At 37.7% G+C, this 14,825-nt stretch overlaps 1 protein-coding gene across 8 annotated transcripts in view; it reads right to left on the reverse strand.

The window, feature by feature from the left end:
- Positions 1-14,563, reverse strand: part of cwf19l1 (CWF19 like cell cycle control factor 1) — a 38,174-nt gene extending 23,611 nt beyond the window's left edge. The window contains exons 1-9 of one of the 8 annotated variants that reach the window (XM_043713560.2): positions 14,481-14,563; positions 11,659-11,743; positions 11,047-11,131; positions 9,766-9,867; positions 9,415-9,629; positions 8,842-8,960; positions 5,058-5,142; positions 1,860-2,000; positions 621-726 (exon numbers count right to left, since the gene is read on the reverse strand). In XM_043713560.2, the coding sequence (XP_043569495.1) occupies positions 621-726; positions 1,860-2,000; positions 5,058-5,142; positions 8,842-8,960; positions 9,415-9,629; positions 9,766-9,867; positions 11,047-11,131; positions 11,659-11,743; positions 14,481-14,551 (1,009 nt within the window). In that variant the 5' untranslated portion in view covers positions 14,552-14,563. Of the gene's footprint in view, positions 1-620; positions 727-1,853; positions 2,001-5,057; positions 5,143-8,841; positions 8,961-9,414; positions 9,630-9,765; positions 9,868-11,046; positions 11,132-11,658; positions 11,744-13,573; positions 13,709-14,064; positions 14,221-14,480 lie in introns of those variants that run through there. The other 7 variants (XM_043713558.2, XM_043713559.2, XM_087999628.1 and 4 more) reach the window with 7 other exon arrangements.
- Between the last annotated feature and the right edge of the window lie 262 nt (positions 14,564-14,825).

Consider the following 14,825-nt stretch of genomic DNA (forward strand, 5'->3'; position numbering starts at 1 on the left):
AATTGTCCTAAAGTCTGAAAGTATTGACACCACTGGGAAGAGAAAGCTGCTAACTGCTTGACATTTCGGACATCACGTTCTGCAGCTGGACTTTATTTTTATTTTTTCTGTACTTCACTGACAATGACATCCTTAGGTGAGCAACCTGGACTGTAGCATAGCAATTAGCACTTTAAAACAAAATTTTGTTGCTTCTATGATTTAATTATGGGTAATGCAATTTACTAGTATAGTAAATACCTCTGCTTTTAGATATATATAAGCAGGCTGAAAAAATAAAGAGGTAAAGACCTAAATACAACTGGTGGAGCAAGGCACAAACAAAAAGAACAGGCTCACAATGAGGCAGTAGACTGCTGAGAATAGCAATGATCACAATCCTAAAATAATTTCCTTAAAGCTCCTTTAAGACTCAATTTTTCAACAAACGTTAAGAAAAAGACAAGTTACCTTCACATCAGAGAAACTTCAGGTTAGTGCATTAAAATAAGACTAAAAAGAAAATTGCAAATCTGTTTTCTGAAGTCTTTAAAATTTATTAATATGCTGTCACTTCCCAATTGCATCAGGAAAAAACCCGAAATCTTACGCACAAAACAAAAACGTTTTCAGGCACTTACGTATCGTTCGCGGCTGTTTTGATTGATGAGGTGAAGGTCTTCCTCCTTCAGATGATCTCTTCTTTCCTGCTTTTTTACTTAAGTCAAAGAAGAACTGATTCTCTCCCTGTAAAGTAAATTAGCTATTGGAGCAACTAATAGTAAATTATAAATTCATAAAACTCCTACACTGAAAGAAAACACTAGTGAAGGGAAGGCTCTACAGAGCAGAATGATTGACCTAAGCAGCACAGGAACTGAGGAAGTTTGAGTCAAAGGGCCAAATGGCCAACTCCTACTTTTCTGCAAAACCATTTCATTATGCCAAAAGATGGATTAAGTTTATGAAAACTTAACTCAAATATTTTTGCACAATTACAGAAGAAGTCAGCATTAGCAAATGTCCTGCTCTCATTACATGTTTGGCTAGATTTCAAAAATGCTTAGAAAGCATGATTTGCACAATGCCCTCCATCCTGCATATTTCATTAAATCCAATAAACTGTTTCATAATTACTTCTGATATGAATTTTAATTATAGACTTTTAATTAAGTTCTCACGCTTGCACCTGCTGGAGTTTAGAGTAATAAGTAACTTAATTGAGACATACAAGTTCCTGAGAGATTTTGATAATGTAGATAGAGATACAATGTTTCATCTTAGGGAAGAATCTAGAACTAGGAGTCACATTTAAAACAGAATTGAGGCTCATGTTCCTCCTCACAAGGGTCGAGTATCTTTGGAACTCTACTTCTATACTCTCTTCAGGAAGAGAGTCTTTTGAATATTTTTAAGGCAGAGATTATTGGAAAGTCAGGAAAGATTATCAGGGTAGATGGTAATGTAGCTTTGAGGCTATAATCAGATCATGCATGATCTTCTTAAATGGCAGTGCAAGCTCGAGGGGCTGACCACCCACACCTGTCTCATGTCTGTGTGCAGTTTAGTCCACGATAGAGAGCTGGAAATATAATATTTCAAATTTCACAGATGTCAGTACAGCTTTACAATCTGGACATATAATGAAATATAAGTAATAGGGTTTAGTGTTGTTTACATAAAAGTAAAATCAAAAGAAATAAAAATATGAAAACTCCAATGCCATATTATACTGCCAACACCACATTTCTGGACCTTAGACAACGGTATACAAAATGTATTTTGGACTCAGAATAATTGCATGCATGAAATTTTATGAAGGACAAATTATTTTGATTTGCACCGAATACTACAAGAAAAGGTTTCCTACGTACACTTACTGTTGCAGTTTCCTCTGTATTTGTCTTTTGAAATTCCTTCATCATTTTCATATATGGACTTTCAGTTACATCCAATGGCTGTTTTACAAGTTCAGTTGGATCCATTGCACACAGGGGCATTATGTTAAATGCGTACAAGTACTATAAAAACATAATTAGAGAATTAATGTTCAGTTAATTTTGGCATAAACTAAAAGATCAGACAGATCAAGTGAAACCCTAAGTCATTTAAATTAGAATCATTTTTTTAAAAATATAATTGTCTTATTTTTAAGGGAGGCAGTTAAAAGCAAATTATAAAGCTAGGAAACTAACAAAATTTAAACAATAGATCCAATGAAAGATGTGACCTACTCGTGCTCCTAATTCATAGAGATAGACTTTGAATGAGCAAAAATCTGGCAGGTGAGAGTAGGAGGAGAGAAAATATGAAATTGTTCACTTTGAGAGAAAGAACAAAAATGGAGAGTATTATTTTAATGGAGAATGACTGCAGAATTCTACATTGCATAGGGACCTAAGTATTCTAGAACACAAGTCACAAAAGATCAATATGTAGGTATAACACAGTCAAAAAGGCTAATTAATGAGAAGCTATCCTTCATTACAAATAGAATTGACCACGAAAGATCAGACATACAGAGCATTGGTGAGACACATCTCAAATACTATGTGGAGTACTGGTCTCCTTATTGAAAGTCTAAATGCGTAGTAGGCAGCTTAGAGGTTGTTTACTGGATTGATAGCTGGAATGAGCTGGTTATTGTACGAGGACAGGCTGGGTTCGTTTCTACTAGAGTTTAGAATAGCTATGGATGACTCAGTTGAAATATACAAAGTGATCCCGAAAGATCTTAACAAGGTATGTATGTAAAGGATGGTTCTTCTTGCTGGAGTCCAGAATTTGAGACACTATTTTAAGGGTGAAACAAGGAGAATGTGTTTCTCGAGAACTGTGTAAATTTTGAACACTGCTTCAGAAGGCGATGGAAGCTATGTTACGACAGATTTTAAAATCAAAGGTAGTTAGATTCTTGTTAGACAAGGGGACCGAAGATTAGAAGTAAGTAGGAATTTGGAATTCAAAACACAAGCAAATTAGCTTTGATCATACAGAATAATGGAGTAGGACAGAGGGTCAAATGGCCTACTTCTGCTCCTGTCTCTATGTTCATACACCTCCTATCCATCCAGTTAAATCAAAATTGAGTAAGAAATATTGGAGAAACAGCTCACAAATATCATGAGGACAGACGAAGCAATAAAGAACTATTCATTTTTTTTGTTCACGAATTGGTTAGAATAAGCACCAGCTTTTGAAATAAGTGAGATATGAAATTTATGACCTCACATTTAGAAGAAATTTCAGTAAAATTATACTTTAAGTTTCTGAAAAGAGGAATGTTAAATTATGAAGTACATCAAAATTAATTTAATTTATACATTAAAGATCTGCAAACCAAAAGCTTGTACATGGCTCACAAAAAAATTAAAGTTAAAAAACATTAAACAAAAGAAAATTATTTAAAATAAAAGCCTGAACTTAGATTTTTATAACACTTGTCATGCCGTCAGAATGCGCAAAAGCACATGACAGCCAATGAAGTACTTTTAAGTGTGGTAATTGCTGTAACTAGGCAAATATAGTATTCAACTTTTGCATCGCAAGAACTCAAAAACCGCAATAATTATGAAATTTACTTTTGATGGCTAGCTGTTAGGTAGGATGCTATAAATACTGCTCTGGATGTATCATGGAATAGTTTTTGTATTAAAAGGGTAAAAACAGACCTTTGTTCAACATGCTGTTTCAACAACAGCACCTCAGACAAATTTTAATTCATTCAAGAGATGTGAGCATTGCTGTTGAGTCAGCATTTATTATCCACCCCTAATTACCCTAATTGGGCGGCACGGTGGCACAGTGGTTAGCACTGCTGCCTCACAGCGCCAGAGACCCGGGTTCAATTCTCACCTCAGGCGACTGACTGTGTGGAGTTTGCACGTTCTCCCCGTGTCTGCGTGGGTTTCCTCCGGGTGCTCCGGTTTCCTCCCACAGTCCAAAGATGTGCAGGGTCAGTTGAAGTGGCCATACTAAATTGCCCGTAGTGTTAGGTAAGGGGTAAATGTAGGGATATGGGTGGGTTTTGCTTCGGCGGGTCGGTGTGGACTTGTTGGGCCGAAGGGCCTGTTTCCACACTGTAATTTAATCTAATCTACCCTGAAGAAGATGGTGATGGTGAATTACTGCCTACAGGCATTTGGTACACCCACAATTTCTAGTCTCTGACCTGCTGAAGCCATAATATGCATTTGGCTAGTCAATGGCAACCTGAGCATATTAACAGTGTGAGAGTGAGCAAGGATAATACCGTGGAATGTCAAGGGACTGTGGCTACATTCCTTCTTGTTCGAGATGGTCATTGCTCGGCACTTGTATGGTACAAATATCAATCCGAGCCTTTGCGACATTTGGAAATGGACTATTTCAGTATCTGAAGAGTCACAAATACTGCTGAATATTGAGCAAATCAGAGAACATTCTGCAGTTTGCACTTTACAATGGAGGAAATATCATTGATAGAGCAACTGAAGGCCCAACACTGAGGACATTCCATACAACGTGCTCGAGCTAAGGTGACTGACCTCCAACCACCATAACGATCTTCTTTTAGGATAGGTATGACTCCAACCGCTGATGGCTTACTTTTTGATTTCCATTGACTCTAGCTCAATATAAATTATGTCTTTGTGTTTCTGAAAACACTTGAACCTCTGACCTTAGAGCTATGAACCAAGGCTAATCAATGAAAAGTGTAAAGAGATGGCCATTTATTCCATAACAGAATTTGGATATTTTTCAATTTTGAAAAAAAAGTGCACCAATCATAAGTAATTTTACATTCATCTCTCAAGTGACACTAATTGTAGACTGAATACCCAAACTGATGTTGTAGCCCACAAATATTTATTCTGCATGTTTAATGCTCTTCTCAACTACTTTGAAGGAAAACAGATTATGAAGACATTTCAGAAACAAATTACTGAAATGTTTGAAATATTAGGATTTAAATAAAATAAATTTGGTAAACAGTTTGATAAATGAACTCAAAAGGGAAATCTACATTAGCATTTAAAATTTGAAATGGTTGTCCCAATGTACAGTCATGCTGGTAATTTTGAATTTTGCTTACTTACCTTTTTCTTACTAGAATTGCTGAGGTTTGCCAGTGCTATGAACCTGCTGACATGCTGTGCATTTTCCTGTAGTATCACATGGTTTCTATATAAACCAAACAAAAATCCTTTTATTATAAAACAGACATTAACTTAATTACATAAGTTTATATCTCCACAACTAAATGCAAAGGATGGTCCTTTATCAAAGTACATTGAACCCAAAACTGTCCTAGACTTTCTGTGCAGCCTGTCATAGAGATGTACAGCATGGAAACAGACCATTCGGTCCAACCCATCTATGCCGACCAGATATCCCAACCCAATCTAGTCCTATCTGCCAGCACCCGCCCATATCCCTGCAAACCCTTCCTATTCATATACCTACCCAAATGCCTTTTAAATGTTGCAATTGTACCAGCCTCCATCACTTCCTCTGGCAGTTCATTCCATACATGTACCACCCTCTGTGTGAAAAAGTTGCCCCTTAGGTCTCTTTTATATCTTTCCCCTCTCAGCCTAAACCTATGCCCTCTAGTTCTGGACTCCCCGACCCCAGGGAAAAGACTTTGCCTATTTATCCTATCCATGCCTCTCGTGATTTTTTTAAACTTGTCGTTAGAAGATGTTAGTTAAAGTACTCTGAACAATCAAATTCGGTTTCAAAAAGTATTAAAGGGTAAAAAGAAAACAGCTAAAGATTATACTGCCTCATCAATATCTTGCCGACTGGAATTAAAAATAGATAATTATAGATGGACAATATGCTGCATGTGGGACAATGGGAATTTTCACCTTTCAGAGAATTATTAGCACATTTTTACGTTACTTTGTTTTTAAAACATTAGGCCAATTTCCTTCCATTTTGGGTATAATCAATAATTGGGTAATAAGTTTGACAAAGAGACCTTGGAGTGCAGGTTCATAGCTCCTTGAAAGTGGAGTTGCAGGTAGATAGGATAGTGAAGGCGGCATTTGGTATGCTTTCCTTTATTGGTCAGAGTATTGAGTACAGAAGTTGGGAGGTCATGTTGCGGCTGTACAGGACATTGGTTAGGCCACTGTTGGAATACTGTGTGCAATTCTGGTCTCCTTCCTATCAGAAAGATGTTGTGAAACTTGAAAGGGTTCAGAAAAGATTTACAAGGATGTTGCCAGGGCCTCAGTATTTTTGCTGAATGCTGGTTTGTTCTACAATCCACAGATAATAAAGGAGTTCAAATTCAGAAATTTTTCTTTACACTTAATGAAGGGTGATTGCACACCTAAATTGAAACTATGAGCAAGTTGTTTTCATAGAATACACATTAGAAAGATTTATTACATTTGATAACATGAATAAGTCTGCAGCCAAGCCATGTTCTTTTGAGCTAGTTTACAGGCTCGGCATGTTTCAAACAAGTATGGCATGTTTGTCTATTGAAGCTGTATATCATACAAACTCATGACAAGTCTATGATCTCGATGCGTGGCCCTGAAAGATGCTCAGTCTATTGCAGATTACTCAGGAACAGGAAAGTGTCTCAAAGATTTGAGCAACAGGTAAATACCTGACTGTCACATGCTGCTACTTTGCAGTAAATAAGCAAGTGACATTCTCCATAAACAGGATGCTGCAGTCAAGCCAAGCTGCCGATCATGCAAATGAGTAATGTGGTATACAAGTTTCAGTGCCAGCTTGTACCAGGTATGTAGGTCTGAAACATTCACTTGCTATCATAGATGCTGCTAAACATGCTGAGTTTCTCCAGCAATTTCTGCTGTTTAAGGTTTCCAGCATCAGTAGTTCTTCTTTTTATTACATCAAACAACACTTCCCTTTACCCGCCTGCAAAAGGCAGCAACCCAACTATACTCAGTCAGCCCATCCTTGCAAAAATCAGAACACATTCTTCAGTACTACATGTAATTTAACTATTACTAAGTAACCTTGACTGTGCTAAGAATTGCATCAGAAACCAATGCAGTATCGTTAGTGGCATTTTATTTTGTGTAGGCAAAAGAACTACATGCACACATCATGCCCTTTTCACTGAAAAACGTTTATCATTAATGAGAGGATTGAGTTTAAGAGGTTATGCTGCAGTTCTGTAGAGTCCTACTTAGATCACACTTGGAATACTGTGTTCAGTTCTGATCACCTCACTATAGGAAAGATGTGGAAGCTTTGCAGAGAAGGGTTGTCAGGATGCTGCCTGGACTGGAGGGCAAGTCTTGTAAAGAAAAGTTGAGGGAGCTAAGGCTCTTCTCATTGGAGTGAAGAATGAGAGGTGACTTGATAAAGATGTACAGGTTATTGAGAGGCATAGATAGAGTGGATAGCCAGAGACCTTTTCCCATGGCAGAAATGCCTATCAAAAGGGGGCATAATTTTAAGGTAATGGAGGAAGGTTTAGGGGAGATGTCAGAGGTAGGTTGAAGAAGGTTTAGGGGAGACGTCATTGTTGGTTCCTTAGACAGTGGTGGGTGCATGGAATGCACTGCCAGCAGTGGTAGTAGAGTCAGATTGATCAGGGATATTTAGCGGCACTTTGATAAGTTTGTACAATGAAGGGTATGTAGGTTAGTCTGAGAGACCATCACAACATCAAGGGTCAAAGGGCCTGTACAGTTCTATGTTCATATCAATTCCCAATCCCTGCTGTATTCCCCGTAGCAACACCTTGACAAATCAGTCTATTGACCTCATCTGTTGTTAATTAGCCACCTAAAATGGACAGGCGACAGATCTTACTGCATCTTCATACCAATCAGCACTGTCACCGCATGCTGTCTAAACTGATATCCCATTCAAAATTTGGTTTGTGTCCCATTCCTGATGACTACCAAGATAAAACATTTTGACTTTATGCTCCTTATAATTACCCATACTGAGTTTTAAAATAGTGGTCACAGATCCACATTTCTTAACTTGAAACTGAAGGTGAAATTTTATTACTTTATGATCAGTCACCTACAAGGTTACAGAACAATCCTGTCTCATTGCATACAAGTAGCCTGCTGCATGTTTGATGCTAGAACATACTGTTCTAAGAAAATGTTCTGAATCCACAGTACACCTTATTTTCTAGGCTATCTTTGCCCAATCTAATTTGTTCGATCAACATGAAGATTAACATAAACTGTGATAGTTCTAGCACCTATCCTGCAGACCCCACTTTTCTTTTCTTGTATAAAGCAGTTAGAGGTTCTATAAACTATCCTGCAATGGCATCTTTTCTTCCAACAGAACAAAATACTTCACACATTGTGGGAAATTTGTTAAAATCCGAAGCAGCCATCTTGTTACATATTAAAAGCCTGGAAACCATTTTTAACCTCATATTAGTGTCTGCTTGCTAAGCTTGTATTTTCCCACGCTCAGTGAGGTGGTTGACCTTGCAGTTGTACTAATATCTGATAGCGAACTCTTTCTGAGCATCTGAATATTCTTCTTTTACAAGCAGCAATTGTATTCTAACACTTGCTTATTAGCTACTAACTAGCACTGTCCAGATACTATGTGACTGGGGCTAGTGACAAGGCAAAGTGCCTACTTGCTCATTATACTACAATTAACAGTTTGCTAATTGACCATAACCTATATAATCATGCAACTCTCTGCATCTCGTCAGAGTAGCACATGACCATTCAGTCAACTGGTCTCTCCCTGTGAGCTCATAAACAAACAAAGTCAATAACTTAAGGTTTTGTGTGGCGCGACTTATTGTTCCTCTAAATTGGACCACTATGAGCATAATTTATCACATCCCCAACACACATATAGATATAACTGTTGATTATGTTTAAATGATCATACTGATACCTGTAAGGTAATCTTTCGTAATTGGCACCTTCTAATGCAGCAAAATGATATCGTGGCTTTAGGGCAAAAGCAAGGTGAGAGACAGAGATGGAACCACATGATTTTGTATCAATACCTTCCTGTCAAATAAAGTTAAATACTTTTCAAATCAATTTTCACTAATAGGCTACAAAGAACAAACAGCAACATCCATATTAATGTATTCAATTTAGTGACTTTACTGTACACATGTTCTAACTATTTTGGAAAAAAGGTATTTAAACAAAAATCAAAAATGTTTCCTGCTAAGCAATTAGTATATAATGTCTTATTCAAACTTTTTAAACAATTACATAAACTCTATCAATATAAAATTTAATTTGTTCTGTAGTCAAAATAATTCTCCAGTTTAGATACATAAATTTGCAATATATTTAGATCGAAATTCTACAATTATAATCAATGTGCACAAACTGAAGTAAAAACACAATATATAGAATTTAACACCATAAACACGATTCAAATGTTATTTAAAACTGTTCAGCTGCTGTTGTACATTAAAATTAAAATGAAAAAAATTAAACAAAAACTGACCAGATTATTCCCATATTGCCACACTCCTTTTGGCCACTGTGATGTCAGCAGAATGTCCACACCCTTGAATTTGGAATTGGTGGTTAGTAAGCTCTTGAGCGCAATCATGTCTTTTGATGTATAGCAATAAGCAGGAGCAGGTTCATGATGAGCCTCCGTACCACTCAAGTAAGCAATCTGCAAACCTGACGCACCTGTAAAAACACCTTTACGACCTAAAGGAACATAACAGATGAAAATTTAAGAAAAAGCCTACAAGGACCAAAAAAAGTTAAACAAGTCAATTAAAACAACATAAAGAATGCACACTCTTAATTTAGACAAATTCAATTTACAAAGTATGACACATACCTAAATAAGTAATGTTTTCTGCCAATTCACACCCATCTTTATCTGTGAAATATTTTGTGGTTTCCTGATTGTTAGCTCCCAATGTATATGTCTGTATGGGAGCTGAAAAAAAAGTAAAAAAGTATGACCCAAATAATATATTTTTGATTAATCCCACAAGAAACAATTCACATCTACTGAGCGTCTGCATTTTGTTGTTCCCACATTTTGTTCTTCCCACATTTTGTTCATCACAGAACAAGTTTATGATTTTGATGAACTATCACAAAAAAACTTTCAAAAATCAAAATAAACATGTTATATTATGCAATGATCAACTGAAAAGACCAGAATGCATGAATGTGCATGCTTACTTGAATACAATATTTTCAGAAATTTCTGCCGATATTGCTTATGCTGTTTAATTAGATGCCTGAAAACTTGTCCAACACTCAATCATTACAATGCACACTATTTCAGATCTATTCTTTCCACGTTATTTAGATGTCAGTACTCCATTTTTGTTTCAGCTCCAAAGTGAAGACATAGTAATGAGCAAGAATTTAAAATACTCTGTAATATTCATACAATTTGCTCAAATTCATTATACTTGATGTAAAAGAATGTAATGGAATACATTAACTAGGAGAGGAGTACATTGAATGAGGTAATTAGGAATTAACCACTACTAGTAATTACAAACAATGCTCACATTGATCAACACAAAACTCAAATTTGCACACAGCATCCAGCAAGGAACTTACTGAGCAGATACTGGGCAACTCAGTCTGCTGAAATCAATTAAGCTTTTAAATATTTTTAAATATAGATAGGGACTCAAGCATGGTGTCACAGGACCCCCTAATGGATCTTTTAATTTTTCAGATCAGTTTGAAGAGATAATGACAGACTTCCAGAACTGATGGACTTGAAACTGGACTTTCATGCCCAGAGGTAGGGAAATGTATTAGAATCAACCTTGTTGGTGAGATGTTATTACACACGTATGGAGCAGATGGGAGTTGAATCTGTGCCTCCTGGTCCAGAGGTAGGGATCTTACCATCAAAACGCACACTTCAAAATTTATCTTTTACAATAGTAATTAATCAAACTCAGCAACTGGTAATTGATTTGATAAAATAGCTGCAGCTCAAACTACTGAGCTTTATCAGATGTATCCAAACACAAATGGCACATTAGTAATTCTATAGTGATGCTGATGTTCATCACAGATAGTGAAAATTCTTTGCAACATTCAAGCATTTTCAAGGTTTTAAGAGAAATTTTGCTCAATGATTTACCCTTCTTGGCTCCAGATTTGTATTCTGCCCATTCTGACTCTGCCTCTGCTGTAGTTCCAAAGAAATTCCCCACACACAACAGCAACTATAAACGAATAAATTATATATCAAATCAATATATCTGGTCCTCTGCCCCCATAAATGTTGCCTAATAGTTAATAATTTTAACAGCTTAGTGAATTAGTGAACCATTTTTGTCAAGTTCTTAATCAAAACACTTGACTAAAGTCAAGAATATTGTTTTTAATTCAATTTTGTCTGCAGTAATTATAATCTCCTAGTAATAATTTTGTCATCCCTTCAAAAAAAATGAAGTGAATTTTATCATAATTACATTTTGATCCAAATTGGACACAAGGTACTAACTGTTAGATTCCAAAATGTCAATGTACAGTCCCCAAAATAAAATTACAAATTCATTTGCATAAAGCAACCATATATTAGTTTTAAAATTGTAATATATCTCTAGATTAAAAGAAATAAAGTTCTCAGTTCCCATCAACTGCTCTTAACACTTGTTTATATTCAACCTACATCGAAATCAGACATTTGTTTTTTTAAAAGTAGCATTTAAGGCACTTTATAAGGTCCATTTATAAACAAAAAACTCACATCAAAATCTCCACTTTTCTTCTGAATTGATCGCACTCTGTTGTATAATGCATCCAGTTTTCCTTCAACATCTCCACAAGCCAATCTAAAAAGTAAAATAATTTAAAATTATTTTTGATGAATAGAGCCAGTGCAGTCAAATAGTACAGGAGATTAAAATGGGCAATGTTTCTGTTAACTGCACTCAAGATATTAAAGCTATGTTGAAAACATGAAAAGAAAGCAGTATAGAAAGTGTTAGTATAAATAAAAAGCCAAACAAGAGCATTTGCCTCAAAAAGTTGAAAATTTTTAAGAGTTTTGAACTGCATCTTAGTTTTTCCACAACTCTTTTCAACAAATATCCTTGTTGACTAACCCACACACATGATAAAGACAATGAAGGATCAGTAACCATATACACTATGCTTGAGGTTATCACTGTTAAACGATTATTAAACCGATTGCATAAATTCAATGAACCTTAGAAGTTGCAGGTGCCAAATCCTGAATAACTACTTCAAACAGATCAATTTTCTGACTAAGTCACTGCTTCCATCTACTAAAATATTCCAACTACTGCAAAATCAAATATTAGCTGCCAAGTTATTTATAAGCATGTCAGTTTTCAATTATTCTTTTCCTTTCTCTCGCGTCTCATTGTACACCTCAAGTTGCAAAATTCAGCTTCAACATTTTTACACTTTCTTACAAATGTGCCAATGTCAAAAGATATACAAATGAAAACATATTCTGAATCCGACCCGAATTAGCATTATACCAATGCTCAATGTGAGGAAGTTTATTCAAAAAAGAGGTACCAAACTAATTATACTGTCAGTCTCTTTCTGAATCAATGGGTTGTATTAGCTACAACTCCACTACTCAACTAACAAAGAACATCTGTGCAATTCATTTATATAGGAGAAATTTACATTCATTGATTACTTACCTAATAATCTGAAACTACAGCTGATAAGAAAACCAACAACAAGAGCTCAAGTCAAACTCAGAACTGATTTTTTCCAGCTCAGCAAAGTAAAATAGCAACACAGATAAAATAAATTCAATGGAGTCATTTAGTATTCCAACCTCTAATCTGGAAGGTCCAGGTTCAAGACCCACCTGCTCCAGATCTGTGCTATAACATAAGTGAACAGACTGGTTTTTAAAAAAATCTATTTTATTTTCTTGGGCTATTGTGGTCAGTGCTAAGTGTCCCCTACCTCTGGGCCACAAAGCTTGGTTTCAAGTCCCACCTGCTCCAAAGGTGTGTAATATCATCTCTGAATAGGTTGATTATAAAATATCTGTTTTACTTTCTTCCCACTTTCTACAAAAGAGGGAAAGAAAATACCACTTATTTTCACTAGTTCACATAACAGCAACATAGAACATTGCTCTGTACTCATCATGCTGCACAATATTGAATAGTCTCCATTTCTCTTGTAGGCTGCAACAAAGGTTAATTTCATCGTACATTGGCGATGTTTCTTTCTCATATCTGACCAAGTTACTTCACTTAATTTTCATCTCCAACATTAACCTTGCTTCTTTTATTGATAGTTTCCAAAAGCAACATCAATATATCCATTGCCACAGCAGCTTCCAGACATTGGATGAACGAGATGTGCATCAATTACATACGTGTACTCATTCCTTCGATAATTTTACATCCCCTGCTCAGTCCCTTCTGCCAACGAACATATCACTGAACTGTTTCACCTCATCTGTAGAAGCCGTATTATTAAGTAGCACTCCTGGATCTTATCACCATACTTTTATCCCATGCAATTTTTCATATGATGTCGAATGGATTCTATATTACAAGTCAATAACTTTTAAACACATGTGCTTTTTTTGGTCTCTCAAAAAGGTAGCAAAAATTAATGTAGAATCTCAGACTCCAGGGAAATGGTGGAGAGATGGCAATTACCATCAGCTGTTTGGACACAAACAGTCCAAACTCTCTGCTGCCCCGGTCAAGTCCGGAGAGGACATTTAACCGGGCTTTCGCTGGGTTGCCCGATATCCAATTGCCCGGGGAGAAGGTGCCCATTCGGGCCTGGTTGTGGGGGTGGGGAGCAGAGGGAGGAACTCCAACCGGGACAGAGGGCGAGATGACGACCGTCAGTCCGGGAGGGCTGGGAAGGGGAAGGGGAAGGGGAGGTGGAGCCGCTCCAAAGACGGGGAGAGGTGAGGAAGAGGAGGAGGCACAAGCTTCACCATAAACAATATCGGGTGGCGTGGAATCAGCTCTCCCGCTTCCCCGACATCAACGCAGGCCTCGTACCCAGGTTCGCGCACCCCCACCCCCTCGTTCCGACACAGCTCCATGCCCAGCCGCACGCTCCTCCGGGCCCCCAGAGTCCAGCCACGCGGTCTCTCCCTCCCCAGGCCCGAGCCCCGGCTCTGGGCCGCACTCACATCCTCAGCGGCCTGGCGGACATGGCGCCGCCGAGATTCAAACAACCGTCAGCGGGCGCGCGCGGCATTGTGGGGGTGGGGAAGGGACAGCGCGAGGGCAACCAACGGAAACAGAGATTTAAAATTCACAGCGAAGACTCCTCTCACGGCGGGAATGTTAGCTCCGCAACTCTCTCACACAGACACAAGCCTGCTCCTACATCTCCTGTGTCGGTGTAAAAATGTTGTGCGTTTTCTTTCCCTTGCCGTGTGAGCGATGGGCATTCACATCACACAAGAATGGCCGGTGACCTCATTCCACCAGACCCGGAGTATTCCAGCAAGGAGAGCCAAGGCTGGCCTCCGTGAGGATCAAGGAGATAAAACAAAAATCGTTATTCCGAAGAATGCCGCGCAAACCATGTCATTGCAAATACCCAGTAGGAGATATTAAGTGTGGTAGGATTACGGATTCCTTGTTCTCCCACCGCCCTCTACCCCACATCATCCAACAGAAGCTGTTGCCTGCATTAGTGCAGACTTAGGAGTTCTCGGATCGTCTGTGCACTTTGTGGGCTGCAGGTACCACATTTAAAGTTGCATGTGATTACTTCTGCTTCAAGGAGATCACTATCTGCAATGACCAGTGACATTATTGAGATTCCTTGTGTCCAGGGTTTGCACCTCTGTACAAACTTGTACAGTGTGTGTATTTTACACACATGACTTCAGTGTGTACTGTAATTCCCTCCCCCTCACTCCCTTAGAACCATATGCTGCTC

The sequence above is a fragment of the Chiloscyllium plagiosum genome, unplaced genomic scaffold, assembly GCF_037043375.1.
Source record: "Chiloscyllium plagiosum isolate Xiang-an unplaced genomic scaffold, Cpla_swu_hap1 HiC_scaffold_23, whole genome shotgun sequence".
In the NCBI taxonomy this organism is placed as follows: domain Eukaryota; kingdom Metazoa; phylum Chordata; class Chondrichthyes; order Orectolobiformes; family Hemiscylliidae; genus Chiloscyllium; species Chiloscyllium plagiosum.